At 32.1% G+C, this 27,849-nt stretch overlaps 1 protein-coding gene across 1 annotated transcript in view; it reads left to right on the top strand.

Moving 5' to 3' along the window:
* The window catches only part of COL11A1 (collagen type XI alpha 1 chain), a 206,166-nt gene that overhangs the window by 72,676 nt on the left and 105,641 nt on the right, over nt 1-27,849 (top strand). Inside the window, exons 6-24 of the mRNA XM_049765836.1 lie at nt 2,768-2,884; nt 3,488-3,580; nt 5,616-5,861; nt 6,846-6,908; nt 9,165-9,206; nt 10,056-10,118; nt 11,206-11,280; nt 13,614-13,697; nt 15,269-15,325; nt 17,779-17,832; nt 19,849-19,902; nt 20,014-20,067; nt 20,332-20,385; nt 21,384-21,437; nt 21,547-21,591; nt 23,949-24,002; nt 24,378-24,422; nt 24,656-24,709; nt 25,141-25,185. Of these exons, the coding sequence (XP_049621793.1) occupies nt 2,768-2,884; nt 3,488-3,580; nt 5,616-5,861; nt 6,846-6,908; nt 9,165-9,206; nt 10,056-10,118; nt 11,206-11,280; nt 13,614-13,697; nt 15,269-15,325; nt 17,779-17,832; nt 19,849-19,902; nt 20,014-20,067; nt 20,332-20,385; nt 21,384-21,437; nt 21,547-21,591; nt 23,949-24,002; nt 24,378-24,422; nt 24,656-24,709; nt 25,141-25,185 (1,353 nt within the window). The remainder of the gene's footprint in view (nt 1-2,767; nt 2,885-3,487; nt 3,581-5,615; nt 5,862-6,845; nt 6,909-9,164; nt 9,207-10,055; nt 10,119-11,205; nt 11,281-13,613; nt 13,698-15,268; nt 15,326-17,778; nt 17,833-19,848; nt 19,903-20,013; nt 20,068-20,331; nt 20,386-21,383; nt 21,438-21,546; nt 21,592-23,948; nt 24,003-24,377; nt 24,423-24,655; nt 24,710-25,140; nt 25,186-27,849) is intronic.

The raw sequence follows: 27,849 nt of genomic DNA, 5'->3' as shown, positions 1-27,849 counted from the left end.
GGGCAACACTTAGGGATTACTCCTGGCTTTGAGTTCAGAAATTGCTCCTGGCTTGGGGGACCATATGGGATGCCAGAGATCAAACCCAAGTCCGTCCTGGGTCAGCCTCATGCAAGGCAAACACCTTGCCGCTGTACTACCACTCTGGCCTCTCCTTTACACTACTATTCATTTATATTTTTGAGATTCATTTATATAGACATGAGTCTACACTTTTCTTAATTTATAAGCAAAAGCATAAAATAGGCAGCTAAATCTTTATTGGTTTTTATATTCCCTTTTCACTTTTCAAGGACAGTAGCCATTAAATCAAAGAATTTCAATATTTCCATACCAACCTAGGTTTCCATAACTATAAAAAAATCACTTGTTGGGTAAATTTCATCTCTATTGATTTAATATGAATTTGTTTCTGGATCTTACTAAATTAACGATGTTATTAATAGTGTTAGCATTAACTTTTCTATATATAGTTGACATTTTATCTTGCTAATAAAGCATAAATGTTTTATATAAACATGAATTTTTAAATTTTACATAATAATGGATAATTTTATCTATCATAAAGCTTTGTTGAAGTATTTCTTATGTATATTCCTGATAAATAAGATATCTTGGAGAGATACAATCATTATGTGTTCCAATTAATTTAAACAAAGGAAAGTTTGATGAAAGAACACTAAATGAAGGGCCAGAGAGATAGCATGGAGGTAGGACATTTTTCTTGCATGCAGAAAAGAAGGACGTTGTTTTGAATTCTGGCATCCCATATTGTCCCCTGAGCCTGCCAGGAGCAATTTCTGAGCATGAACGAGGAGTAACCCCTGAGCGCTACTGGATGTGACCCAAAAATTATAAAAAAAAAAAGAACACTAAAGAACACTAAAGGCGTGTTGATGTTTGTGATCATATTTCAATATGAATAACTGAGCTCTGTAGAAATATTTTTTCTAGGAAGGTTATTTTATAATGGACCACATGATCACATTTACAAAAATTATCAGGGGATCAGTTTTGGATTGACCTCTTTTCAAGTTTTAATTTAGTTTGTTTATTTTGTTTTGTCTTGGGCCACACTCAGAAGTGCTGAGGGGTTGGTTTCTCTTGGCTCTGCACTTAGAACTCACTCTTGGCAGACTCTGGGGACCAAATGTGATGCTAGGGATTGAATCTAGGCAGGCTGCATATAAGGCATGCCCTACCTACTATGAAATCATTCCAGCCCCCTTTTTTAAGTCTTTTTGAGAAAAATTCACTCTTTTGCACTTCAGCATATGATGAAATAGTGATCACAGTTCTCTTAATTGTTATGGTATATAGTTATTATTGGTTTAAAAGACTGGTTGAAATTCCAGTGGATCTCCAATGGTGGAATAATGGAAAGTTTACCAGATGCATGCTTAAACATTCTTAACTGTTTTGCTTTAACATAAATTTTTTGAAAATGTGTCTTCTTCCTTGACATGTTTAATTGTGATGTAGAATAAATATCTTTGCTGTTTAAGATGACACTTTTGTCAATAAAACTTTGTCGTAATGATTACTTCATACCAACCTCGAAGAGGGAAAATCAGCAAAACCTATAGGAGCTCACTTGGAAATGACATTCTCTATTGTTATGTACTTTTATTTTTCTATTTTCTTTTTGTTTTATTGAAAAAGAAAGATGCTCAGTTTTAAATTTTAAAAGTGTTCAAATTGCTTTATTACAATAAAACTGTGTACTCACACACAAATTTATGTATTAATTTAATAACACAAACAAAATAGCTTTATATTTTATGTTATATTTAGTAATTTGCAGTTATTTGTCTTATTAAAATGATAGACTTATTTGCAGCACTTATATTCTTAAGATTGTATGGCTGGTAGAAGTTTGATTGACTTTGATGTGAACACATACTTTTTCACATAATTTAATGTGTATTTATATACTGATAAGTATATTTATTAAGTTATTTAATAGATAATAATCTAGAATAAGCTTCTGCTTTCCTCTGTGAGTTCAATTTAAGTAATTTACTATAGTAAAGTTGTATGCTCATTTTTGTAGTTACTTTTTATAAAATAAAAATTATTAATTATGAAAAATATCTAATTTTAATTTTAACTTTGCTTCATAAATATTATTATTTATTTTAGTAACAAGAGAAAAAGAGATTTATGGTATATATAATTTTAAACTTTAATTTTTAATTATTTAAAATTTAATTATTTAATTAAATTAAATTATTTTGTATTGTGGGATATAGACTCATTTCATATTCCTATATTCCATTTCACTCTTTCCTTTACAAGCAAAAAATAAAAATCCTTTTATTTGTTCTAAACTTTTCTCCATATATTTATTTCTAAACACATAGATTAATGCAAAAGCGGTCTCATTGAAATTACAGCATCTAATTCTTATAGAGAAATATGCTATAATTTACAAATAAAACTTACATGAATATTTAACAACTATGTCCAAATACATAGCTGTTATTTTAATTAATATTCAAAAATTAAACGTTTGAATTGATATTCAAAACTTTAATTTTTCTCATAATCTTTACCACTGTTCTGTCCTTAGAAAACCTGCTTTGTCATTTGCTTTCTTAGTATACTATGTGAGACTATATGATACTTCAGTGTCATACAAAATAACACAATAATTACATAATTCCTTAAGGTTTACTGTCGGTAAACGTTAAGATGATTCCCACTTGGTTAATTTTATTTCCTGCCACTAATAAAATGACCTGGTATTTTTTCCTTTGCAATGTAGTATGCTCCTGAGGATATAATGGAATATGACTATGAATATGGGGAAACAGAATATAAAGAGGCTGAGAGTATAACTGAGAGACCCCCTGTAACTGAGGAGACTGTAGCACAAACTGAGGTAAAATTAAAGAGGCCTATGTATATATATGGTGTCCCTTTTTTATAATGATCATATGATTTTTATATCTACCCTTTCTCAGACTTATCCTTTGCTCACCTGATTTCTAGGAACTTATAACTGATTTTTGTTCAACAGTGGCAGTCCTGAAGGAGTGGTGTTAGTTTTGCTTTACATATTCTTCCTTCCATCCATGTTTTTTATTTTCTTTTTCATTTTATTTATATTTTTATTCCATCTTTCACCACACTTTACAGAAAAAGAAATCAAATTTCAAAAAGAAGATGAAGACAATGGCCAGTAATTCAAAGGAAAAATCCAAAAAGTTTACACCCCCTAAATCTGACAAAATGGCTTCCAAGAAGAAGAGAACTTATCAAGCAGCAACAAAAGCCAAACTAGGGGTAAAGGTAGCAAAGTCAAAGCAATCAAGATCTCTCCTAGATAAGCTGGAAGATCTCTGATGATGAGCCATAGTCCTAACCCAATTAGAAAAATACTCCTTTGGCTAATCTGATAATGGAAGTAAATGATCGTTTTCATATATTGGCATTATTTTTTTTACATTTTTCTAATTCATTTTCTTTTTTATTATATAATTAGGCAAATATTGTTGATGATTTTCAAGACTACAACTATGGAACAATGGGAAGTTACCAAACAGAAACTCCTAGGCGTGTCTCTGGACCAAATGAGGTAATAAAGATAGTATGAAATCACAATCTGTTAAATTTATACTGTTTGACATTCAACAACACTCTGGAAAATATTTTATCTCTAAAAAATAAGTTTAGTTTTCCCTTTTGTCGAGTTATAAGAAATATTTACAGTTCATTACACTAAAATCATCAGTTCATTTGAAATCAATGTCAATACATGTTTGCATGAGTTTATACTTCATGCAAATGATAAATTGATCAAGCTGAATTGACTGCTAATTACTTCTTGGTTGCTTCTAGAATTGAGCTTCTGGGATTGATTCTTTGTCAACATGTTGTTGTGACAAAGTCTTCTCATAACGTGATCCTTTTTTGAGGAAGAACATTCTCTAATGCAAAAATTGTATCATTAAATGATTCAATTTTTTTCTCATCTATCTGGTGATCATGAATTATGAGAGCAAACAATCTGATAAAATGTAATTTTTTAAATTTAATTTTTATTTATTTTATTTTTGGGCCACATCCAGCAGCACTCAGTGGTTATTCCTGACTCTGCACTCAGAAATAGCTCCTGGCAGGTTCAGGGGATTATAGGGGATGCTGTGAATCTAACCTGGGTTCCAATGAGTAGGCCTCATGTAATACAAACTCCCTACCACTGTGCTATCATTTTAACCCCAAAAGTAGTTTAATTTTTAAACACAAAGAATATATATAATTTATTTGGATTTTGATAGATCTTTTCTGTTGCTGTTTATTGAATAGAATATTAATTTGGGTTAAGATAATATAGTTCAAATTTTTTATTCTTTTTTATGAAAACTTATGAATACATATAAATAGTAACTAGTGTGCTTGAATCTATCATAAAGAAAATTCAATATTTTCTGTAATAAATTATTGTTTTGTGTAATACACCTTATTTCACCAATATCACTATACCATCTAGATTTATTATGGAATAGAAAGTAAGTTACTTAAAAATTAAATAAGACTAAGACTTTACCAGTGGTAAAGCACGTTTTTGTATGTGTAAGACTTTGCTTCACTGTCAGGCATTTGAAAAGAAAAATTGAAATAATAAAATTAAAAGATAAATTATTATATATGAATATTATCAAACCATAATATGGAAAAAATCTGCATATTTAATATATTTAAGATTTATGCTGTTAATAACCAATTACTTCTAAAACTAAATTTACACAAGGCAATTTTCTATATTTTTGAGATAGTATTAATGATATGATTGCTTTTATTTGTGCTCAACTTTTTATGAGATTGTACAATCATATAATCTTTTATTACATTCAATTTTGGAGAGCATAATTTATTATTATTATTTTGCTGTAAGGCATTTTTCATTAACTTTCCTACTTACCTGATACTCTGCAGAAATATTGCAATGATAAATGTTAGCTGCATTGATAAATATTGTAATGAAAAATACTGGCATTTGAATCAGATATTTGGAACTGAGAATAAGCCTACATAACTCAACCAGTGCAATCATATTTCAGAATGATGTTCTGTGTTACATGAACTTTAACCACATTTGGATGTATTCAACCACAAAGTAAATATAGTGTTTACTAGTACCTTGGTTTTTTTGTGTGTGTTTGTTTTTGGAACACACCCAGTAGTGCTCAGAGGTTACTCCTGGCTCTATGTCTGGCATTACTTCTGAAGGTTAAGGGAAACATATGTATTACATGGGATACAACCTGGGTGTGTGGTTGCAAAGCAACACCCTACTAGCTGCAATATCACTTAAGCTGCAAAGCTTTATTTTTTTCTCAATGGGTCAAGTAAATGCATATGCTTTACTCAATATGGATGTTTGCATTTTATTAAAAAATGCTTAGAAAGCAATATGAATTTGTACATGCCAATGTACAAAAATATTACTTTCCATGATAATGAGGGCTATCTTTCCAGCCCCAATCTAGCTTGTGTACTACTCAAATTATTTCTTTTCACGTGCCATCAAACTGGATTTGCAAATGCTTAACTTGCATTACTAACAGTAAACTTCATCTTCTCCACTTCCTTGCAATGTAAATTAATAGCCAAATCCAGTTGAAGAGGTATTTACTGAAGAATATATAACTGGAGAGGATTATGATCCCCAAAGGAAAAATTCGGAGGATATACTATATGAAAACAAAGAAATAGACGGCAGGGACTCTGGTCTACTAGTAGATGGAGATTTAGGTGAATATGACTTTTATGAATATGAAGATAAGCCAACAAGTCCTACTAATGAAGAATTTGGTCCGGGTGTTCCAGCAGAAACTGATTTCACAGAAACAAGTGTAAGTCAGTATTATGCTCCATGTAATTGTATGTCTTCTTTTGGAGTATTTCCATGTTTATCTCAATGTCTTTTCATATTTTTTCAGGTTAGACTTTAATTTAATTAATTATATTTTCCACTACTAGGACAGATACTTCCTTGTGAGAATTTTTGACTTTTGTGTTTCTGGCTATACTAAAGTAGACTATTTAAGAGGATAATCTTAAATAGAATTGCATTATAATATTTAGTCACATAAAATAGAGTTATTAACACAACATTGGCATTGTAAAATAGACCAAAGTGGGGGAAAATAGGGGAGGAAATAGATTAGGCTAGAATAAACAGTGAATATGTTGAAAGTTTGGGAGCATATTGGGGTGGGGTTTTTAAATAATTTTTCCTATGGAGGGCATAAAATTTAGCATTATTATAATTTTCTGAATTATAATAAATATTCTAAAATATAAAGTCATTCGTTTTGAATAAATCTGATTTCTTATATTTAGAAAATTTGTCATTCAATTTTATGCTTTGTTTAATGCCTTAGATTAGTAATTAAGGGTAACACATGTTTTTATTTTTATTATTTTTTGTTTTTATTTGGGGGGCACACTGGGTGATGCTCACGGATTAGTCCTGGCTATGCACTCAGAAATTGCTCCTGGCTTGGAGGACCATATGGAATGCTAGGGATCAAACCGTGGCCAGTTCTAGGTTAGCTGCATCAAGGCAAATGCCCTACTGCTGTGCTACCACTCTGGCTCCATTTATTTTTATTATTTTAAAAAATAATTTTTCAATCATCTTGAAAGTTTATTAATTAGGTTCACTATACTTTCCTTTTTTATATTTTCAATCTTTGAAACTTTATAACATTCTGTAAAATCTACCTATTATAAGATTATAATATTATAAACACACATAGATGACTAATTTTCCTTTGAAATACTTATGGCATTATTTATTTCAAAGCAGGCTATTTGAATTTTTAATTCAACAGATAAATGGACATGGTGCTTATGGAGAAAAAGGACAAAAAGGAGAGCCAGCAGTAGTAGAACCTGTAAGTATTGGTGTGAATAATTCCTAAGGTTGGTATAGTAATTTAGTTATAACATGGCCCACCTCATGTAGTTGTATATGTATTATATATGCACTATAACAAAAATACAAAAACCACAAAACCTTGGTTATTTTTTATATATATATACATATATATATATATTTATATATATATTTTTCCTTCATTTATTATTGTTATTATTATTTTTATTTACCTATCTATTTTGGTCGATTTCTCTGTTTGGGTGTGACTACTGAAATCGTGGTCCCCAATTATACTTATTTTTTTTTCTCTTCTTTTCTCTTCTTTCGTTATGTGCTATGCCATGTTTCTTATTTCAAGACCATGGCGTGTTTTTGGTTTGTTTGTTTGGTTTTTGTTTGTTTTGTTTTGTTTTGTTTTGTTTTTCGTCTGTTTTTTGTGGTGCTTATCGATATAGCTGGAGTCCTCACTGGATAATTGACTCTTTTTTTGGTACTGGTGGAGTGTTTCACCTTCTTTTTCTCCTTCATCTCCCAAATCGATGATGAGAGCCTCTAGAAGGATTCCATCCATTTTTGGAGTATTAGACTCTTACCCTAGTTTATTTGTCTTCTCTTTTTCAGGCAAAATCATGCAACTTGAACTAGCTAGTCCTGCCTACAGTTAGAGGGGGAGATAAGGGAGGCATCAAGACCAAACAGGGGCAAGACTACTAAGTAGTGGGTTGGATACAGAGGGGACCACATATTCTAGCCGCCCTGGGGTTGAGGGAAGAGGAAATGGGAGGTAGGACAAAAACGGAGGTGTAGGGAGGACAAATTGGTGATGGGAATCCCCCCTGATTTTATGTAAATATGTACCTAAAATGTTATTGTCAACAATATGTAAGACACTATGATCAAAATAAAAATTATATATATATAAAAAATCTAATGCAAACTTTCATAATTGATACCATACTTAAGTGAATTAAAATAATTTTATTTTGAGAAGACGAATTTAAGTCAACCAAAATAGGAGTTAAAATGTGAATTTCTTTTCTAGGAAAACTTTCTGTCTTAGAGATTATAATAACTCTGACTCTTACATATATGGTGATTTGTGTATTTGATACATATGCTACTATAGTTTCTTTTTTTAATTTTTTTTCTCTTTATTTGAATATCTTGATTACATAAATGATTGTGATAAGGTTTCAGTCATATAAAGAACACCCCTCTTCACCAGTGCAACATTCCCACCACCAAAGTCCCAAATCTCCCTCCATCCCACCCCACCGCCACCTGTACTCCAGACAGGCTTTCCAGTTCCCTCATTCATTCACTTGATTATGGTAGTTCTCAGTATAGTTATTTCTATAACTGTGCTCACCACTCTTTGTGGTGAGCTTCATGGAGTGAGCTGGTGTTCCAGCTCTCCTCTAATTGTCTCTGAGGATTGTTACAAAAATGACTTTTATTTTTCTTAAAAATCAACCTACAGAAATCAATGGCCTTTTTATACACCAATAATAATAGTGAAGAGATGGAAGTCAGGAAGGCAATCCCATTCACAATAGTGCCACACAAACTCAAATATCTTGGAGTCAACTTGACCAAAGACGTGAAGGACCTATACAAAGAAAACTATAAAGCTACTATAGTTTCTAATACAGAAAAAGTTTCCAGTTTTTGTGACATGAATAAAAATTATTTGACTAGAGCCATGCTTTCTTCATTTACAAAATGTTCATTTAATAATGTGAATATATCATTTTTAAAATTCACTTTTGAGTCTGGGGGGAGTCTTTATTTTCTTTTTGGAGGGACTGGGTATTGGGCAATAAATATCTGGAGATGCTCTGGGGTTACTGCTGCTTCTGCCCTCAGGATTTAGCCCTTGATGTGCTCAGGGGACCATAAATAATGCTGAGGATCAGACCTAGGTCAGTCATATGCAACACGAACACATAACACAATGTTCTATTCTGTCCCTGTTATTAGTTTTTTTTTTGTTATTAGTTTTTTTATGTTAGAAATAAGAAATTCTTACTTTCTTTTGTTTTGGGGGGTCCTGGATCTATGCCCAGCTTTCCACAATGGGTACTAGATATTAAATCTAGGTTTGAGATGTGCACAACATGCACCCTACACACTCTACTTCTATTTAACTTTCTGATCTCAAAAAGTTTTACTCTGTAGAATGCGGTGATGTGATATTAAATTAAAGACATAAAAAAGGTTTTAGGAATTATAATTTTCTGAAAATGAACCTTTATCATCTTATTTATTATAGGGAATGCTTGTAGAAGGGCCACCAGGACCAGCAGGACCAGTGGTATGCACATGTCTTAATATTATTCTTCAAAATTGACCCTAAGATTTTTAATTTATTATTGCATTTACATATACTAGATATTAGTTTAAATTATAGATCTGATATTTATTCTTGATTTAATTTATGATTCATCTATGCAGATGATACTCTTTTGAGATTATTAAAATGAAATTGTATTTTGATTTTTTTTGTTGTGTGATTAAATGTGTTTACACCTTCTAAATTAATTGAATGTTTTATATTTGACAATTTTTATGGAAATATGTATATATACAATAGTGGATTTTTCTGATCTTTACTGCTGCATGGGATATGACCAACTTTCACAGGTAACTAATGTGTCCATTCAGGTAGTTTTCATGTTTAGGTTGGTGATAGTATGTGTCTTCATCTGTAATGTTATAAGCATGACAGAAATAAATAGATAAAGAAAGAAATATAAATCGTCCATCTTTGTGGAACTATTTAATTCTTAAGATAAAAGTCTCTAGCTGAAGGATTTCTACATTTTTGAACTCTTCTTTGATCTTTTCAAGTCAATTGGATGAATATACAGTAACTGTTGGGGGAGGAACTGCATGGAATTTACCTTGGCATGTTCATCTTTCCTGTTTGTTTTCAGGATGTTTGTGTCTCTATCAGGAGCTGCTTTGTGGAGCTAGGGTTGTTCTAGGTACACAGTGATCTCTATATGTTGTCCTTGCAAAGAAAGATAAACAGGCCATTGTTTTGAAAGCAAAATGTATATTCATGAAACATAAGTGAGCTCTTTGATTTTAGGAAGAAGAACTTGCATGAATACTAATAACATTTGGAAATTAATGCAGATCATGGCTTATTTCTCTGCAGGGTCATATGGGGCCTCCAGGTTTGCAGGGCCCCACTGGACCACCTGGTGATCCTGGAGAGAGGGTAAGTGACACAGCAGCTACTCATAAGGAACATACAAAATTGAGGAAAGAAAGTTTATTCCACAAGTATACCAAGTTGGCCTCACTGAGGGAGAAGGCAGACAATGAATTCAACATTGTACACCAATTTAGCTAAATTTCTAGTTGTTTGAAAAAATATTGTTAGGTTATACCTAACACTGTTTAAGGATTATTTCAGGTTCTGTGCTTATGGATCACTCCTGATGGGACTTGGGGGGTCATATATGATGCCAGACATCAAATCTGTTAGGCCCACAACAAGCATCTTATCTGCTGCTCTGGACCATTCCTAGCATTTAAAGTAGAGATAAAGAATGCATCTCATCTTCAATAGGAATGTTGTTGCTGGTGCAGATGTGGATAAGTTAGGGAAGGGAACAATACAGTGAAGGTTTGGGAGGGGATTGTGAGTTGAGGTAGAGAGGGAACAGAGTGCCTGAATCAGAGATTTTTGGGGAGGGGAGGGAAAGACATTAATGGAGGGTAGTTGAACTAGTGAAGGGTGAGTGTTTCAACAGTGTAGGCTTGAACTCTGAATATCTTTGTAACTTTGTTATTTATGAGGAACCAATAAAATAAATATATTGGTAAACCCAACTAGTAACTGAAATTTTATATCTAAACAATTCTCAAGTTGATATTAACCTATTTATATTAGATTCAGTCTATTTGTTAGTCTATTTAGTTATTCCATTTTCAAGAACTAAGTGGTTAGTTGAATGCTGATAGAATAAATGAGTTATTAGGAAAGAATTATAATTTGAAAATAAATGGTAAATGAATTATTTGAATTAAGGTTCTCTAAACTATTCTCTTAAAGTCCTACACCCATTTTCCCCTCCATCCCTGAGTATCCACTAAAATATTTTTGTATTATTAAGGTGTTATAAAATGGGTGTAATGAAATACATTATACATAACACTTTAGATCTATTAATAAAAGGAGGTTGAGTAAGTAAAGGGGACAAATTAAAAATAGCTAATATTAAATCAATTTAAAAAGATTATTTTATTTTGAATACATTTTATGAACATATATATTTTAATTATTTTATTCTATTTCTTAGGGTCCTCCAGGACGTCCTGGCTTACCTGGGGCTGACGGCTTACCTGGTCCTCCTGGTACCATGTTAATGTTACCGGTATGTTTTTTTTCATAGTTTTTCATAGTTTTCATAGTTTTTTTCATAGCACTGGTGATGGATGGTGTTCTTTACATGACTGAAACCCAAACAACACAATCATGTATGTAACCAAGGTGTTTAAATAAAAAATATATGTATATGTATATAGGTATAATACAGTTTTAAATGATAATTATGTAGAATAAAATTGTTAATTTTATTTTAATCATTTTTGTTGTTGTTTTAATTTTTGGGCCACACCCAGCAGTGTTCAGGGATTACTCCTGGCTCTTTGCTCAAAAATCACTCTTGGCAGGCTCAGAGGACTATACGTGATGCCAGAAATTGAACCCGGGTTCATCTCTGGTCATTTATTTGCAAGGCAGACGTCCTACCGCTGTGCTATTACTTTTTTTTTTTTTTTTTTGGTTTTTGGGCGACACCCGGCGGTGCTCAGGGGTTACTCCTGGCTATCTGCTCAGAAATAGCTCCTGGTAGGCACGGGGGACCATATGGGACACCGGGATTCGAACCAACCACCTTAGGTCCTGGATCGGCTGCTTGCAAGGCAAACACCGCTGTGCTATCTCTCCGGGCCCTGTGCTATTACTTTTAATTCTTTTGAAATAAAATTTGATAGACGTTTTAGAATATTTTGGTAATATGTAGCTTTTTTTTAGTAAGAAAAGAGAATGAATACATATCAAGAAAATATTTTTTTGTATTCAAAGAGATGATATTGATTATAGATTTATTATAATTTATAAAGTTTAAAATATCTAAATACTCTTACCAAAACATATAATCATTTTTTTCAGAGTATTTAGAAATTTTACATGTTAGTTAATGGAACAGCTAGCATTTTCAGGTTAAAACTGCATGGCTGTAGTGCAAATTACAGTGTCAAAAAGAGGAGAGAGAGAGAGAGAGAGAACTTGTGAGAGAATGAAGTAGAATGCCTGCCTCAGAAGCAGGTAGGAGAGGATTTGTGGAAAGGAAGAAGGAGGGTGAGAAGTTATCTGGGGACATTGGTGAAGAGAAATGGACACTGGTGAGGGTTGTTGTGCATTATATGACTATAACTGATTTATGAATAATTTTTCTGTGGAAAAATAGCTATTATGAACAATACCACGGTGTTTAAATATTTTAAATGCATGAAAACATATTACAGAGTTTATAAAGATTAGAATGTTTATAATCAGAATCTTTAGTCTCTTCTATAAATGGTAAACTGAAATCTAAAGAACTCTCCAAATAGGCAAAACATGTATAAAATACATCCTTGATATCATACTAATATTAAAATTTGCCTGAGTCTTTTTTAAATCAATCATTTAAATAAATTATTTTCATTAGAAGTGTTTATGACTAAAACCCAACTACAATTATGCTTATAATTATGGTGCTTAAATAAAGATTTTATAAAAAAAAAGAAGTATTCCTAGGGAACACAAAAATACAATACAAAAAATCCCTTCCTTACACCTAACCAAGATACTGTTCAACAGACGAATGGCTAAAGAAACTGTGGTACATATACACAATGGGATATTATGCAGCTGTCAGGAGAGATGAAGTCATTAAAAATTTTCCTATACATGGATGTACATGGAATCTATTATGCTGAGTGAAATAAGTCAGAGAGAGAGAGAGAGAAAAATGCAGAATGGTCTCACTCCTCTTTGGGTTTTAAGAAAAATGAAAGACATTCTTGCAATAATAACTTTCAGACACAAAAGAGAAAAGGGCTGGAAGTTACAGCTCACCTCATGAAGCTCACCACAAACAGGGATGAGTTTTGTTAGAGAAATAACTACATTTCTTTTTTTTTTTTTTTTTTTTTTTTGGTTTTTTGGGCCACACCAGTTTGATGCTCAGGGGTTACTCCTGGCTATGTGCTCAGAAATCGCCCCTGGCTTGGGGGGACCATATGGGACTCCGGGGGATGGAACCCCGGTCCTGATCCTTGGCTAGCGCTTGCAAGGCAGACACCTTACCTCTAGCGCCACCTTCCAGGCCCCGAAATAACTACATTTCGAACTATCCTAATAATGAGAATGCATGAAGGAAATAGAAAGCCTGTCTAGAGTATAGGTGGGGGTTGGGTGGGGACGAGGGAGACTTGGGACATTGGTGATAGGAATGTTGCACTGGTGATGGGTGGTGTTCTTTACATGACTGAAACCCAAACAACACAATCATGTATGTAACCAAGGTGTTTAAATAAAAAATATATTAAAAATATTTAAAAAATTAATAAAAAATAAAAATTATACCTACAAAAAAAGGAAGTAAAGGCATCTGATGATGAAGAATAATTTTGAATTTTTATACATTTATTTTCTTAGTTCCGTTATGGTGGTGATGGTTCCAAAGGACCAACCATTTCTGCACAAGAAGCTCAGGCCCAGGCAATATTAGCCCAGGCTAGGGTAAGAAAGAAGAAACATATTCTGCAACTTAATTTTTCCAGATTATGTGTGTTGTATGTATATGATTATTTGTGTTTGCATGTCTGTGGTTTATAAATGGTGGAAGATGTCTTAAGTATTGTTCATATTATATTTATTGATATTACAATGCACAAGCTATTATTACGATTACTTTAAATTTAAATATTGTGCTTAATGTAGATGAAAATATTTTCTAAAAATTTGACTGGTAGTATTTTCATATATAATTCTGACAGTGATGTAAAATCCTACACTTAGACTTTTTAAGAAGTATTTATGGGTTAATAAATGGCACAGACTGTATATAAGTTGCAAAAGTTTAGAAAATTCTTTTTAAAGTCTTGCCATGACATCTTTTTTGGAGGTTCTAACAGGGGAACTTAGCAACTCATTTACCCATGACTGAAAAATGGTCTGTCTCTATTTGGGATAGGCTAATCTCTATGACTAAGCATGCATATTTGGGAGGGATGCACATGGCACATTGAGGGAGGAAGGGAAAACACACCTAGCCAGCCAGATTAACCAAATCAATTCTGACAATCAATGAGATATTGCAGCCAAACACCCTCACATTCAAGACAATGAGGTATCATCTTACTCCACAGAGAATGACACATTCACAAAAAACAAAACTGAACAAAACAAGAATAATCATTACTGGTAGGGATGTGGGGAGAAAGGAGCTTTCATTCACTGTTGGTGGGAATGCCATCTATTCCAGCCTTAATGGAAAACAATATGGAGATTCCTCAAAAAACCTAGAGCTTGGACTCCTATATAAAGGGCCAACATGTCCTCTGCACTGTTATGTTCATTGCAACTCTACTTACAATAGCCAGAATCTGTAAACAATACAGATTACTGACAACTGATACATATCTAAAGAAACACTGGTACATCTACCAAAATGGAATACTATGCACCCATCAAGATAAATGAAGTCATGACATTTTCCTATACAAGAATGGGCATGACAACTATTATGCTGAGTGAAATAAGTCAGAGGGAGACAGGTAGATGCAAAATAGTCTCACTCATTTATGGGTTTTAAGAAAAATAGAAGACATTATTTTAGTAAAACATAGAGACAATAGAGATGAGGGCTGGAAGGTCTGACCCACATATGAAGCATACCACAAAGATAGGTGAGTGCAGTTAAAGATACAAGCACACTAACAAATATCATTACAGTGGTAGTAAAGTGAGAGATGTAGAATGTCTGTCTCAAATACAGGCAGGGTGTGAGTGAGGAGGAGATGGGAAACACTGGTTTTGGGAAGGATGCACTGGTGAAAGGGGTTATACATTTTATGACTGAACCAAATTATAAACATATTTATAATTATGGTGCTCAAGTAAAGAAATAATAAAACAAAATTTTTTGCCAAACTAGAAACTTACAGTTCTGAAATTGAGCACTCAATATAGCAAGTAGCTATTTTATCCATTGAAACCCTCTATCTGGGTTAATTTGTGCAAGTAAATGCTGTTTCAATTTGCCTGTTTAGGATGGCATTCCTGAATTTTGAATATATTCTATTTTTTAGATTGCTCTGAGAGGTCCTCCTGGACCAATGGGTTTAACTGGAAGACCTGGTCCTGTGGTAAGTTGATCAAAAAGATATGATTCCGTTCTTTAGAAAATGTTAGTGTATTTTCCCAGCATTGTGTGTATCATTCGTTGGTAAAAATGAGGAAATAGATTATTCCTATCTGCATATGTGTGATTTAGTTTACATTTTAACTGTATATTTCTATTTAGTTCAGTATATTTTGATGAAACATTTTAATGAAAACTTTCCCTCTATTTTTAGTTATTGCTAATAAGCCATGTAAGCCATGTACTCTACCACTGTACCAAATCTCTGACTTACATTTTATGGGCTCAATTCTGTGACAGATTTATAGTTTATAAATGGTCTATTCCCTTAATTTTTTTAAATTTATATACTACTCATGAATGGTATTGCTCTTTCTTTCACCTGATTTACCATGACACAATATTCTACTGTTTCTGGTACAGTAGGATGCAAGCTGTAAACTGCATTTTGCTGCAATATTCAAGAAAATGCTTCAATTTTAGAGAATTAATTTTTCAGGAAAATGTTTAACTTCCTTCATTAGCAAAATTGAACACTAATCAGAAAGAAAACCTATTTCTTTTGTCTGCTATCCAAGAAAAATTAAATCATTACAGACTTCAAGTCTAAAAGTATTTTATACAGGAACATTGACAAACAAAATTAGTATCAAACATTTAAGAAAAATATATAATTTATTTCTAGGGAAATTATTTTGTTCAATGGTTTTTTCTAGTGACTTTTATTGACAAATAGAAATCATATAAAATGGGGTGGAGTGGTAGGCCATTTGCCTTGCATGCAGCTGACCAAGGACAGATATGGGTTCCATCTTATGCATCCCATATGGTCCAATGAGCCAGCAGAGATTTCAAAATGCAAAGCCAGTAGCAACCTTCACCATCGCCAGTGTGGTCCCCCCCCCCAAAAAAAAGACTCAAACTAGTGAACAAAAATATAACATTTCCTATTCTTTTTTTGCACTTTCCAAATTTAACATCATAAATTATGGAATATGTTAGGGCAAAACAATGAAAATATGTCAGTGATTAATACATATATGTATTATACATTATACATTATAGTATACATTATAGTAAATTAATTAAAATAAGTATACTATAGTGATATTCAATTTCTTGATTATAATTTAATACATACAGTGTTCCACTTTTTCTCTTAAAGTAACATAGTTGCCATAATCCTAAATTAAAAGTTTAAATGTAATCCCTCCTATAATTTACAAGATGAAAAGTGTCTTGTGCTTGCCTTGTCATGTTCTTGTTTTTTTTTTTTTGTTTTTCGGGCCACACCCATTTGATGCTCAGGGGTTACTCCTGGCTAAGGGCTCAGAAATTGCCCCTGGCTTGGGGGGACCATATGGGACGGCAGGGGATTGAACCGCGGTCCTTCCTTGGCTAGCTCTTGCAAGGCAGACACACCTTACCTGTAGCTCCATCTCGCCAGCCTCATGCCTTGTCATATTTTTTAAGTCATATTAATGGTTATTTTTCTTTGAAATCACCAGGAGGCTCTAAATAACTAACATTTCCAGAAAACAGCATAGATTTAATCACACTTTGCTTCACTGCATTATCTGATCAAATATGTATTGATTTAAATAATTCAAAAATTTCATAGTGTACATAGTCTACACCTCTTGGCAAGAAGTAATTGTTAACACTGAGTTGTTTTTAATTCATTAAAGCTTTTTAGGGGGATAAAATGTCTCATATTTGTTTTTAGATTTCAGCAAATCTTTGTAAAGTGTTTTTACTCTCATCCAGTATATATCCCAGTTTTTATTTGCAATTTATGACTTGTACAAATGCCAATGAGAGGTTTTATTTCACTGATGTGGAAATAAAACAAATCATTAAATACAATAAATATTAAACCAATAACAAACAATAAAATAATCAGAAACAAGTGCTTTGACCTTTTTATGACCATTGTAACAGCAATATTAACACTTATTCTTGACACTTAATGTACCATATATACATTTTAGCATGAGAATTTAAGAGAAAATTTTAAATGTCAAGGCTATAACATTTGCCATGACCATTCCATATAAAAGGATTCCAATGTATCCGCAATTCACTTAAAATGTAACGTTTGGTAATGAGCAAAGATATGATGATAAATATTGTCTCATACATCATTATAAGTGGTTACAGTTCTGAAAATTATAAAAGGCAATTTCTGTATGATCTTTGAGCTTAGCTTTTGACTAATTTTGTTTGTTTATTAATTATATAGTATATAGTTAATATATACTTAGCTATCACTCACAAACTGAAACATTGATCAAAGTAAATGTTTCAATCAAATAACTTGGAAATATTGTATTGATGGAATATTTCTAATTGTACATAATATTTTCCAATGGTTCTTATTTCAAATGAAAATATTAGATTAAAAATGGGCAGACAATTTCTAGGAGAAATGGTTATATCCTTGCATTGTCTCTATAGGGTGGGCCTGGTTCGTCTGGAGCCAAAGGTGAGAGTGGTGACCCAGGCCCTCAGGTAAAAACAATCTAATTTTCTTAATATGGTTATTAATTAATTTAATCTAGTGGGGTATCTACAATCAAGTGGATAAGTAAAGAAATTAGTTGCATTACCTTTATACTCAGGCTTTCTTCTCAGCTGAAAAATTCCTAGAAATCAGTTTGATTTCCAGTAATGGCAGTTTGATTAATTTAAAAAAAAAAGTTTCAATGGGCAAAGGTATTATAGTAATCATCCTTTAGATTTTTAAGTCACCTAGAACTTTTGATAAATTTAAAAAAATGCAGATTTTTGTAAACTTATAAGTGACCCTGGGTCATGTCTACTACTTATTATACAGAAAATACAGTATTTTTCATATATATTAATATACTTAAAGAATGCTAACATTAAAACTTTTGAAGATAAGGATGACTTGGGGGTCACACAGAATGTGGGAAACTTCTTTTCTTTGATTGACATTATAAAAAGATATCAGATTTTTACACTTGAACGAAGAATTTCAACAATCATATTGACATATACAAAAATCTCCCTCAGAAGTACAATTATTTGTGGTCTATGACCTCTTTCATAATCAAATATATCTTTTTATAAAACATATGAATCTGAAAATGTGCTGCTGTAGTTCTCATGGTTATTACAATTTTCTTTAACTGAAGTAAAAAGGATGGCATACTAAACAAAAACTATTTTAGTTAACAAAAAATAGATTTGTTCATTATTATTATCTTTGCATTTCAGCGGGGCATAGAGTAGAGAAATATTTTAGAAAGTTATAATTACATATGTTTTTAGCATATTGGTATACATTTTTAGAAACAAGATTATTATATTTTAAAAATAATTCACTTTTCAGTCTTTATAGTGCTGGGGATTATATTGAGGTCATCCAATGTATTCTACCACTGAGCTTCATTTCTGATCCTGAAGTTATACTCTTTTAAACACGAATTAATGAATATTTATTTTTCATTGTTAAAATCAACATTTCACACTGAACTTACAAATCATTTAAAATTTCAAGTGTATGTTACATTTCTTTCATACTAATTGTATATTCACACACTGATTAAATTAACTTCAAAGGGGCATAATTGAATAGAAAGGTATTAGGCTAGAGTGATAGGACAGTAAGTAGATAAGAAACTTGATTTGCATGTGGTGACTAGAGTTTAGTTCTCAGCACAGCCATTAATACCCCCACCCAAATCTATCAGAAGTGATCCCAGAGTACAGAACCAAGAGTAAGTTGAGACAACACTGGGTTTGGCACTTAAACTAATTATATAAAAGGTATACGTAATATATATACTGGATTTTAAATGATAAATCATTACTAAATTATGGTATTTTCTTAAAAATATATGAGCATCAGGTCCTATAGAAGATTATTAAATGTGTAATATATACTGCATTTCTTTAAAAAAGTAAAATATTGTGCTTTAAAGAAAATAATTTATAGACAACTTATAATGCCAGTGAGTAGTTTAGAGCAATCGAATAATTTAGTAGCATTATGTAGATAAGAAGAACAAACATGTACATGCTATTACATTCAGTTGCAGAAACATAATAAACAAAATCCATATTAAGTCTGAATCTAGATTATTAATAATACAGTAGAAAATTCAACTGTTTTTAAGATGACAATTATGATCTATTATGTTAATTGTACTGCATAAATACTGGTAAACTATCTTAAAAATAAATTATAGGTAAAATGAAGATCTGAAAAAGAAAAGAAAATATAAAATCTGAATGATTTTAAGATTAAATAATTGAATTTTTAAAAGTTTAGAAATTAACCTTTATTTTATTTAAATACATTCTTAAGTTTATATAAAACAACATATTTTTTCAAACAGCTATCTATATGCAAATCTCCCTGATTTTATAAGACTTTGATATATGAATATTTTATTAAAATTATTAGGTAAAGCTAAGGATACATATGTTGAAAGCCAGTTCAGTGTGCCCAAGAGATTACTAATTTTATAAAGTGAACTAATTACATAATTTTTAATGTAGGGTCCTCGTGGTGTTCAAGGTCCGCCTGGTCTAACTGGAAAACCTGGAAAAAGGGTATGGCATGTTTTAATTATGTATTATGAGGGCATCGCATTTATCAGTTTTCTTTTTTTCACTCTGTTCTGGTAGGAATTTCCTGACTCATAATGTTCTTGGAATTTTTAGGGTCGTCCAGGTGCTGATGGAGGAAGAGGTATGCCAGGAGAACCTGGAGCAAAGGTAAGAATTGCTTGTGTGTGTGTGTGTGTGTGTGTGTGTGTGTGTGTGTGTACATATTTGAATTTAAAACTTGCAAATCGGTGTCAGGGAGGAAAAAATTAAAAAAATAAATAAATAAAACTTGCAAATCAATTTACCCTTAGAGAGAAAGTTTCTTTATGTCACAATTATTCACATTCAATTAAAAGCAATCACTGTATTAAATTATATCTGTATTGGTCATGGTGATGTGTAATGATTATAATGATTATGATGATTTTGCAGGGAGATCGTGGATTTGATGGACTTCCAGGTCTGCCAGGTGACAAAGGCCACAGAGTAAGTTCCTTCATTTCATTGCCTTTTATACATCTCTATCTTTGGGCAATGGGAATTTTTTTTTAATTTTAATCAAAGTGGATTACAAATCTTTCACAGTGATATTTTAGGTACATAGTGATATTGATTCAGGGGCGTTCCCACCACCAATGTTGTCCTCCCTCCACTCCTGTTCTCAGTGTGCATACCGTATCCCCCTCTTTTACCCCCAGGCTGCTATTATAAGTGGTTTTCTCTGTATCTAGTATGTTGTAAATTGGATATCGATTCTGTTGTCTTCAGCTTTGAATTGAGTGTTTAAATTTGATCGGAAATAACTTAAAATTGATAGACTGTAGGAAATCTGGGGATAATTATTTTAAATATTTGTAGATCTTAGAAACTATCAAAGAATAATAACAAAGAAAAGTGATTTAATAAATGTGATATCTTTGTAGCATACATTTAGATTAAATGTTAAATGATTTAAGACATCTTTAGACAATAAAATGCCTTTTCTATCCGAGATGAGGTATAATTTTTATGCACATGTGAATATATATTATTTATAGAAGTACATTGTAGAGATTTACTCTTTCTTCTAAAATTTTTATAATTGTATTAGTTTCCCTCTTCTATCTGTGGATATATGCTCAAAAGAGCGAGTAGTTTGTTTTGGTTTAATATTACTCTAAAACCTTAAAATAATTAGATATCTGAGAATTACTTCATTATTATATTAGATTATTTTAGCTCTTAATTAATTTGCTACTTGTTTACACTAATATATTTCAGATTTTAGTGCCGTGCCCTATTTAGTATTTTTCCTAATATGTATTTATTATTTTTAATACTAATATGTGAGGCTAATTGTAGCATTATTTATTCATACACTTAGGATAGCAAATACAATACACGTTTTTTTCTTTAAATTATTATTTTATATTTTGAGGCAAACTATAGAATAGAACTTCTAAACTGAAGTTTTAACTTATATGCAATCATATTTTATTTTGTAGGGTGAACGTGGTCCCCAAGGACCTCCGGGTCTGCCTGGTGATGATGGAATGAGGGTACATTATACTTTCCTTCATGTAGATCGAAAACTAGGTAAAACTACAACTGTGTTGAAGTGATATACATCTGATGTCACCACTCTTTCATTCATTTTGCCAATGACAGGGAGAAGATGGAGAAATTGGACCAAGAGGTCTTCCAGGTGAAGCTGTAAGCAATGTTCTTATTTTATTATTGAAATGCTCTATTTTGGAGAAATACTGATTAGAACTTTATCTATGAAATCTGTTACAGATTCAGGTGACTTATGCAGTCAGACCTATGACAGAGTTTTATTCTTCTAGGTTTTTAAAATAATACAATCAAAGTTTTTATTGTAGAGAACATTTTAGAAAATTGAGCTATAGGGGCCAGAGAGATAGCACAGTGGTAGGGCATTGCCTTGCATGTGGCCAACCCGGGAGGGACACAGTTCAATTTCCGGCATCCCATAAGGTCCCCCAGCCTGCCAGAAGCAATTTCTGAGTGCAGAACCAGAAGAAACCCCTGAGAGCTGCTGTATGTGGCCCAACAACCAACCAAGCAACCAAACAACCAATCAATCAATATGAGCTATAAAACATGGAGTGTAGGATGTTTTGAGCCCAACATTATATTTACTATTATTTTAAATTTCTTAATTTGGTTTCATTAACAAATATATCAGCAGAAGTTACAGCAGCTGTGAATGGGTTTTGGATATGATTCTTACTATCAAAAGAACCAAAGAAAATTAATTGCTTATATCTGATAGAATAATGAAAAGTACTAGATTATTTTTCCATTGAAATTTACAAATGAGCCTGAAAGCTGATTTACTGAAAAATTTGCCATGCAGCTGGACTCCTACTATTAGTTTTACTTTGCCATATAATAGAAGTATTCATTAAGTTATCATAGTTAAAGTAACTATGAGAAAGAGTGAGTGATTATTGTACTGACCTTCTAAATGAAGAAGAAAAGAGAATTAAGAATGAAATTTAAAAAATTGAAAAGGCATTAATTAAGTAGATAAGTACTTACATTTAAATATCTGAAGAATATAATTTCTGTGGATTCAGAGTGATAGAACAGGAGTTAACCTGAACACTTTACCTCGCTCAAATTCAAGCACTACATACCGGTTCCTGATAACTGTTAGGAGCGTCCAGAACATAGGACCAGCAGTAAAGTCTGAGCGCTGTTGGGTGTAGCCAAAAATTAAGTAATAGGAAATAAGAAAAAAAACCCCACAGTATAGCTATTAACAACCAAGAACCAATAACAAAATGTTATCATTGTTAAAAATACATGGCAGTGGTAAATACATTAAGGGAAACTTACAAATCAGAAATAAAACTAAGGGATAGACATTAGTTATAGTGCCTTGCAGAAGATTGATTGCAATTTGATTTCTGATAGCATATATGAGTCTCTGAGCACTTCTATGAGAGAAGCCTGAGCACAGAACCAGGAGTAACCCCGGAGAACACTAAAGTGTAGCCTAAAAAAAACCTCTGTAAATTAATAGATTATTTTACAATAGTAAAAATGCAATTATTTGATAATTGTGCATTATTTAATAATGCAATTATTTTTATTTACTGTAATTAAAATAGAGGATTGGATTCTGTTGGGGCCGGAGCATTGGAGCTGCAGTAGAGTCTTTGTTTTGCACTTGACTGACCTAGAATGGACTGCAGTTCTATTCCCCGGTGTCCCATATGGTCCCCCGAGCCAGGAATGATTTCTGAGCACAGAGCCAGGAGTAATCCCTGAGCATCACCGGATATGGACCATAAAACAAAAAAACAAAAAGAAGATTGGATTCTGTTATCTACATGTATCCTCCTGTTTTTATTTGTCTTTCTCTTCAGTGAATTTATTTTAGGATGGAATTTATCTAAACTAGCAACAAAGCATGTTTGAAGAGACTAGAATAGAATCACATTTGAAGAGAATAGAAGAGAATCAGCTCTCTTCAATTCTGTACTCTACTTAATTGAATATTAAGATTTATTAAGATACACCATCACCATTCAAGTCAGAAAATGACATAAAATTGAAATACTTGTAACAGTAAATTATTCCCTCTTCTCTAAGTGCCCCAGGGGATTCATATGTAAATTTACAGAATCAAGCAGTCACAGTTTTTCTATATTGAAGACCTTTTGTTATTCAGTGTCACTTTTGGATAATATAAACACTAGATATTTGTGTTACAAAAATGGTATTTCAAAGAGCATTTTAGTGTGTGGAGGCATATACAGACAACTATTTTATTTAATTTTATTTATTGTTTTTGGAGGGGTCACTCCAAGCAGTTCTCAGGCTTACTCCTAACTGTGCTCAGTCATCACACTTTGTGGGTTCAGGGCCATAAGGGATGCTGAGGATCAAATCTATGTCTACTGCCTGCCAGGCAGGCACCCTACTCACTGTACTAACTTTATTGTTCAGACCCCAGCTGTCTCAACTTGAACATTACATGAAGGTTTCTTTAAAGAAAGAAGTGTGTTTTGAAGATATTTGTTTCACTTTCCTTTTAGGGTCCAAGAGGATTGCTGGGACCCAGGGGAACACCTGGACCCACAGGACAGCCTGTATGTATTTGAAAAACTGGTGTAAATTTTCTAGAAAAAAAAGTACTTTAAAAAAAGACCTTAAAAACTTTAAAAACTGGACAGATTTAAAAAAAACACAGAGATTATGAAAGCTATTAGTAGAAAACCAGGTTCCTAGTAAAAGTGAAAAAATGCCAACTTTAATATTAATGTCTTTGATGTAAATATCTTTAATATCTTAAATGTGAACATGGATAGGAGGTTATATTTTAATTGACATTAAATTCTATAAGACTTAATATTTGCTATCTAATTTGGTAGAGATCACACTAGTAAGATTAGTCTTTAATGTCTGTTATAGTTCCTTACCTTATAAACATTCTTATTTTTTTTTATTTTTTTTTCTTCATGAAGGGCATTGCTGGTGTTGATGGCCCTCCAGGACCAAAAGGGAACATGGTTAGTATAACTTGTCTATAAAAGAAATAACTTCTTATATCTGAGGGTTAACAGGCCACTACTTGTGGGTAAAATTTACTATAAGATTTCTTACATTTAAAAGTACTATTAGTATTTCGTGAGATTTCCTATAGAGAGAACTGGTATCAGGGTAGATGCTCAACCAAGAAAAACTAAATCACCCATTATGTGAAATAGTCCTATAAAAGATTCTTTATATTTGTCTATGACAGGGTCCACAAGGAGAGCCTGGACCTCCAGGGCAGCAGGGGAACCCAGGACCTCAAGTAAGTCTATGCTATCACAGTTTCTTTGAGAAAAGATATTATTTTGTTGCATGAAAACTAATAGTCATTAAGTTTTTTATACAGGACTAAAATGTAAATATTTTACATTACATATAAATATTATAAGGCAATATAGCCCCTAAAATTAGTAAAATTTAGAAGCACATAAAATCCTAGATTTTACAAAAAGTATCAGTAAGAATTCATGGAATGTTAGTGTTGATAATCACATGTGCTGTAGAACTTTGTAAAGACAAGTTATAGCACCATTGCCAAAAGAGAACTCCTTAAAATATTCCAGAACTCCACAGTAATATGGGGGCTGTATAGATATTTATCTACATCATTTCATGTGAAATAAAGCAATGATAACTTGTGAAAGTTCATATCCCTGATGCTATTTCTAACATGAAAATACTGCTTTTAAACAGGGTCTTCCTGGTCCCCAAGGTCCAATTGGTCCCCCTGGTGAGAAAGTAAGTTATTCGTCTCTAATATTGACTGGGGAAAAATTTGGATTGTATTCCTTAGATAATGCGAAGGCCTTCCTTCTGTTTTTGATAGGACAATATGATTTAGTATGTATGGAATAATCTTGAATTAAACCATATGAGTACATTTGTGCAAAGCTATATATACATGTATGATAGGCAAATGATAAGATTTTACACTTTATTTTTGAATAAGTTCCACATGTAGCATTATAAATTATTAATGTCAGAAATTCATTGGTATGAATGAATGCTTTCTCCTTATTTTGGTTCCTTTTTATATTTTTCATTACTTAAAAATATAATTAAGTTGCTATGAGAAAAGGCTCTTAGCAAGATTTGATTAAGGGAAATTGTGGAGCTATCATGGCATCATTGCCACACTTTTCATATAAAAAACTGCAAAAATGTTCTTGTTAATAACTCATGCAAGGATCAAAATAAGAATAAATCTTTAATTAAGGTGTCCTTTTTTCCTTATCTCCTCTGCCAGATTTCTTAAGCAATCATTCTTGTCACTTGCAATTATTCTGCATTGTTAGCTGCTGCTTTTAATATCTTTTCCTTATACTTTGATTTATAAAAATATAGTTTTTTAAATGACTGTCTTATTGATGTATCTTTTTGTGCTGTAAAATTTCATTTTAGCGTAATTGTCAGTGTCAGTAAACTTACAAAGTTTAGTACCCTTTAACTCTTTACTTTCATACAAAAACTTGATTCAAAATGAAAGAACTGAGTCATAAAATATATAGTTGAAAACAAATGTAGTATGCTTCTTGACATCTTCCTAAGAAACACACTTGGGGATTTGATTTCAGTAGGGAAGGAAGCCAAAATATGGACAAACATATATATAGTTGAAGGATATTACAACTTGAGAAGGTGTGGTATAATAGTAACTTTATATCTCTAAATAAACACTGATCCTGTTAAACCATTGCCACCTCAAAAAATGAGCAAATGATCATACCTTAAATTAAAAGATTCTTCATGTGAGGAAAATGTGTCAAAGTAAAAATGCAGTTTACTGAACTAAAGATGATATTTGCACATAAACATCTGAGAATGATTAATATCTCAATTATTCAAAGAGGTGTTGAAACTTAACAATAAACACAAACATGAAAATTAAAAAATAATGCGCAGGATTTGAAATCACAGTTCATCAAAGAAAAATTATTACTTATCATAAGGAAAATTCAACTCAAATTAATATTGAGATAGTACCTCATATTTCTGAAAATCACTATTATCTAAAATAAGCAAAAGAAAGAGTTGGAGAGATGTAGAGTGAAAGGTACTTTAAATATTTTGGTGAATTGGTGAGGATATAAATTGGTCTAGCTATATGAAAAGGAGTATGGCTATTCTCTAAAATAAACAAGCCCATTTATCCCACATCTATATATGTATTGATCTATCTATTATCAATTTTACAAACTAATTCTACTTTTGGAATGTTTTATTGAAGGATCAAATAGAGAGATAGTAGGTGTATAGAGCATTTGCATGGCATCCTGCAAACCTAGATTCAATACCTGGCATCGCTATGGTCCCTTATCACTGTGAGTAATGCCTGAGTGCAAATCCAGGAGTTACTTCTAAGCACAGGCAATGGGCTCAGCATTCTACCTCCAAAAGAAACTATTGGAAGAGTGAATATATATATTTCTCCTAAATATACTCAAAATTAAAGAAAAACCCTCCTGAAACAAGAGTGATGGCTCAGCAGAAAGCCTCATGCTTTGCATGTGGCTAAGCAGGCTTTGATCCCCAACACCCAATATCTTGAACTTTTCCTAGAATAATCATTGCTATGTCTGCCCCTCTTTACTCTCTCCAGAAAAAGAGCAAAGTCTATAAATAATGTCTAGCAGCAAGACTTAACTGGTGTGTTATTGCCCTTTATATTGTTTATATAATTTGATTGATAACTTGACCACTAAGATAATAACTTAGCCTTTTGGAGGCTGGCAATGCTATTATTCAGCAGTATGACTGTTCTCCTGGTTCATATTGCAAGTAATGCTTACCATGTTCAACTCTTAAAATGACCAAGGTAAAGCAGATGGGGTACTTCTTGACAGAAATTTCTGATAGTTATTTTGTATTATTTAATAGTCTTATTATGTCTTCTAAAATGAAAATCATAGATATATTTTTCTTTATTGTCTATGAATGACAATACTATAATATTTAAAAATACTTTATAGAGCCCAAGTGATAGCACAGTAGTTAGGGCATTTGCCTTGCACACAGTTGAATTGGGCTCAGTCTTTGCCCTCCCACATGGTTCCCCAAGTACTGATTGGAGAAATTCCTGAGCATAGCATGCTACTAATCTAGGACACTGCCATATATGACCCTAAAACAAGCAAAAAATTTAATAAATATTGGTGCTTTATATTAATTTTACCTTATGAGATAATATCATTACTATAAGTGTTGGTAATATCCAGCATTTACCTATTAAATCATATAAATTATTATTATTTCTGAATTCTATTGATTTTCTTTTCACAATATCTAGGTTCTAAATATATTTGGCCTGAAGAGCTATATTATTAATTTAAGTAAGAAACATTTGGAATATTGTGCATGCTAAAATCTGTCATGAATTTGTGATATTATGATCTGTCTCCTAGT

This window comes from Suncus etruscus, chromosome 19, assembly GCF_024139225.1.
Source record: "Suncus etruscus isolate mSunEtr1 chromosome 19, mSunEtr1.pri.cur, whole genome shotgun sequence".
Classification (NCBI taxonomy): Eukaryota; Metazoa; Chordata; class Mammalia; order Eulipotyphla; family Soricidae; genus Suncus; species Suncus etruscus.
Note: the sequence above shows the minus strand (reverse complement) of the source record. Positions and strands in the feature narration are given on the sequence as shown.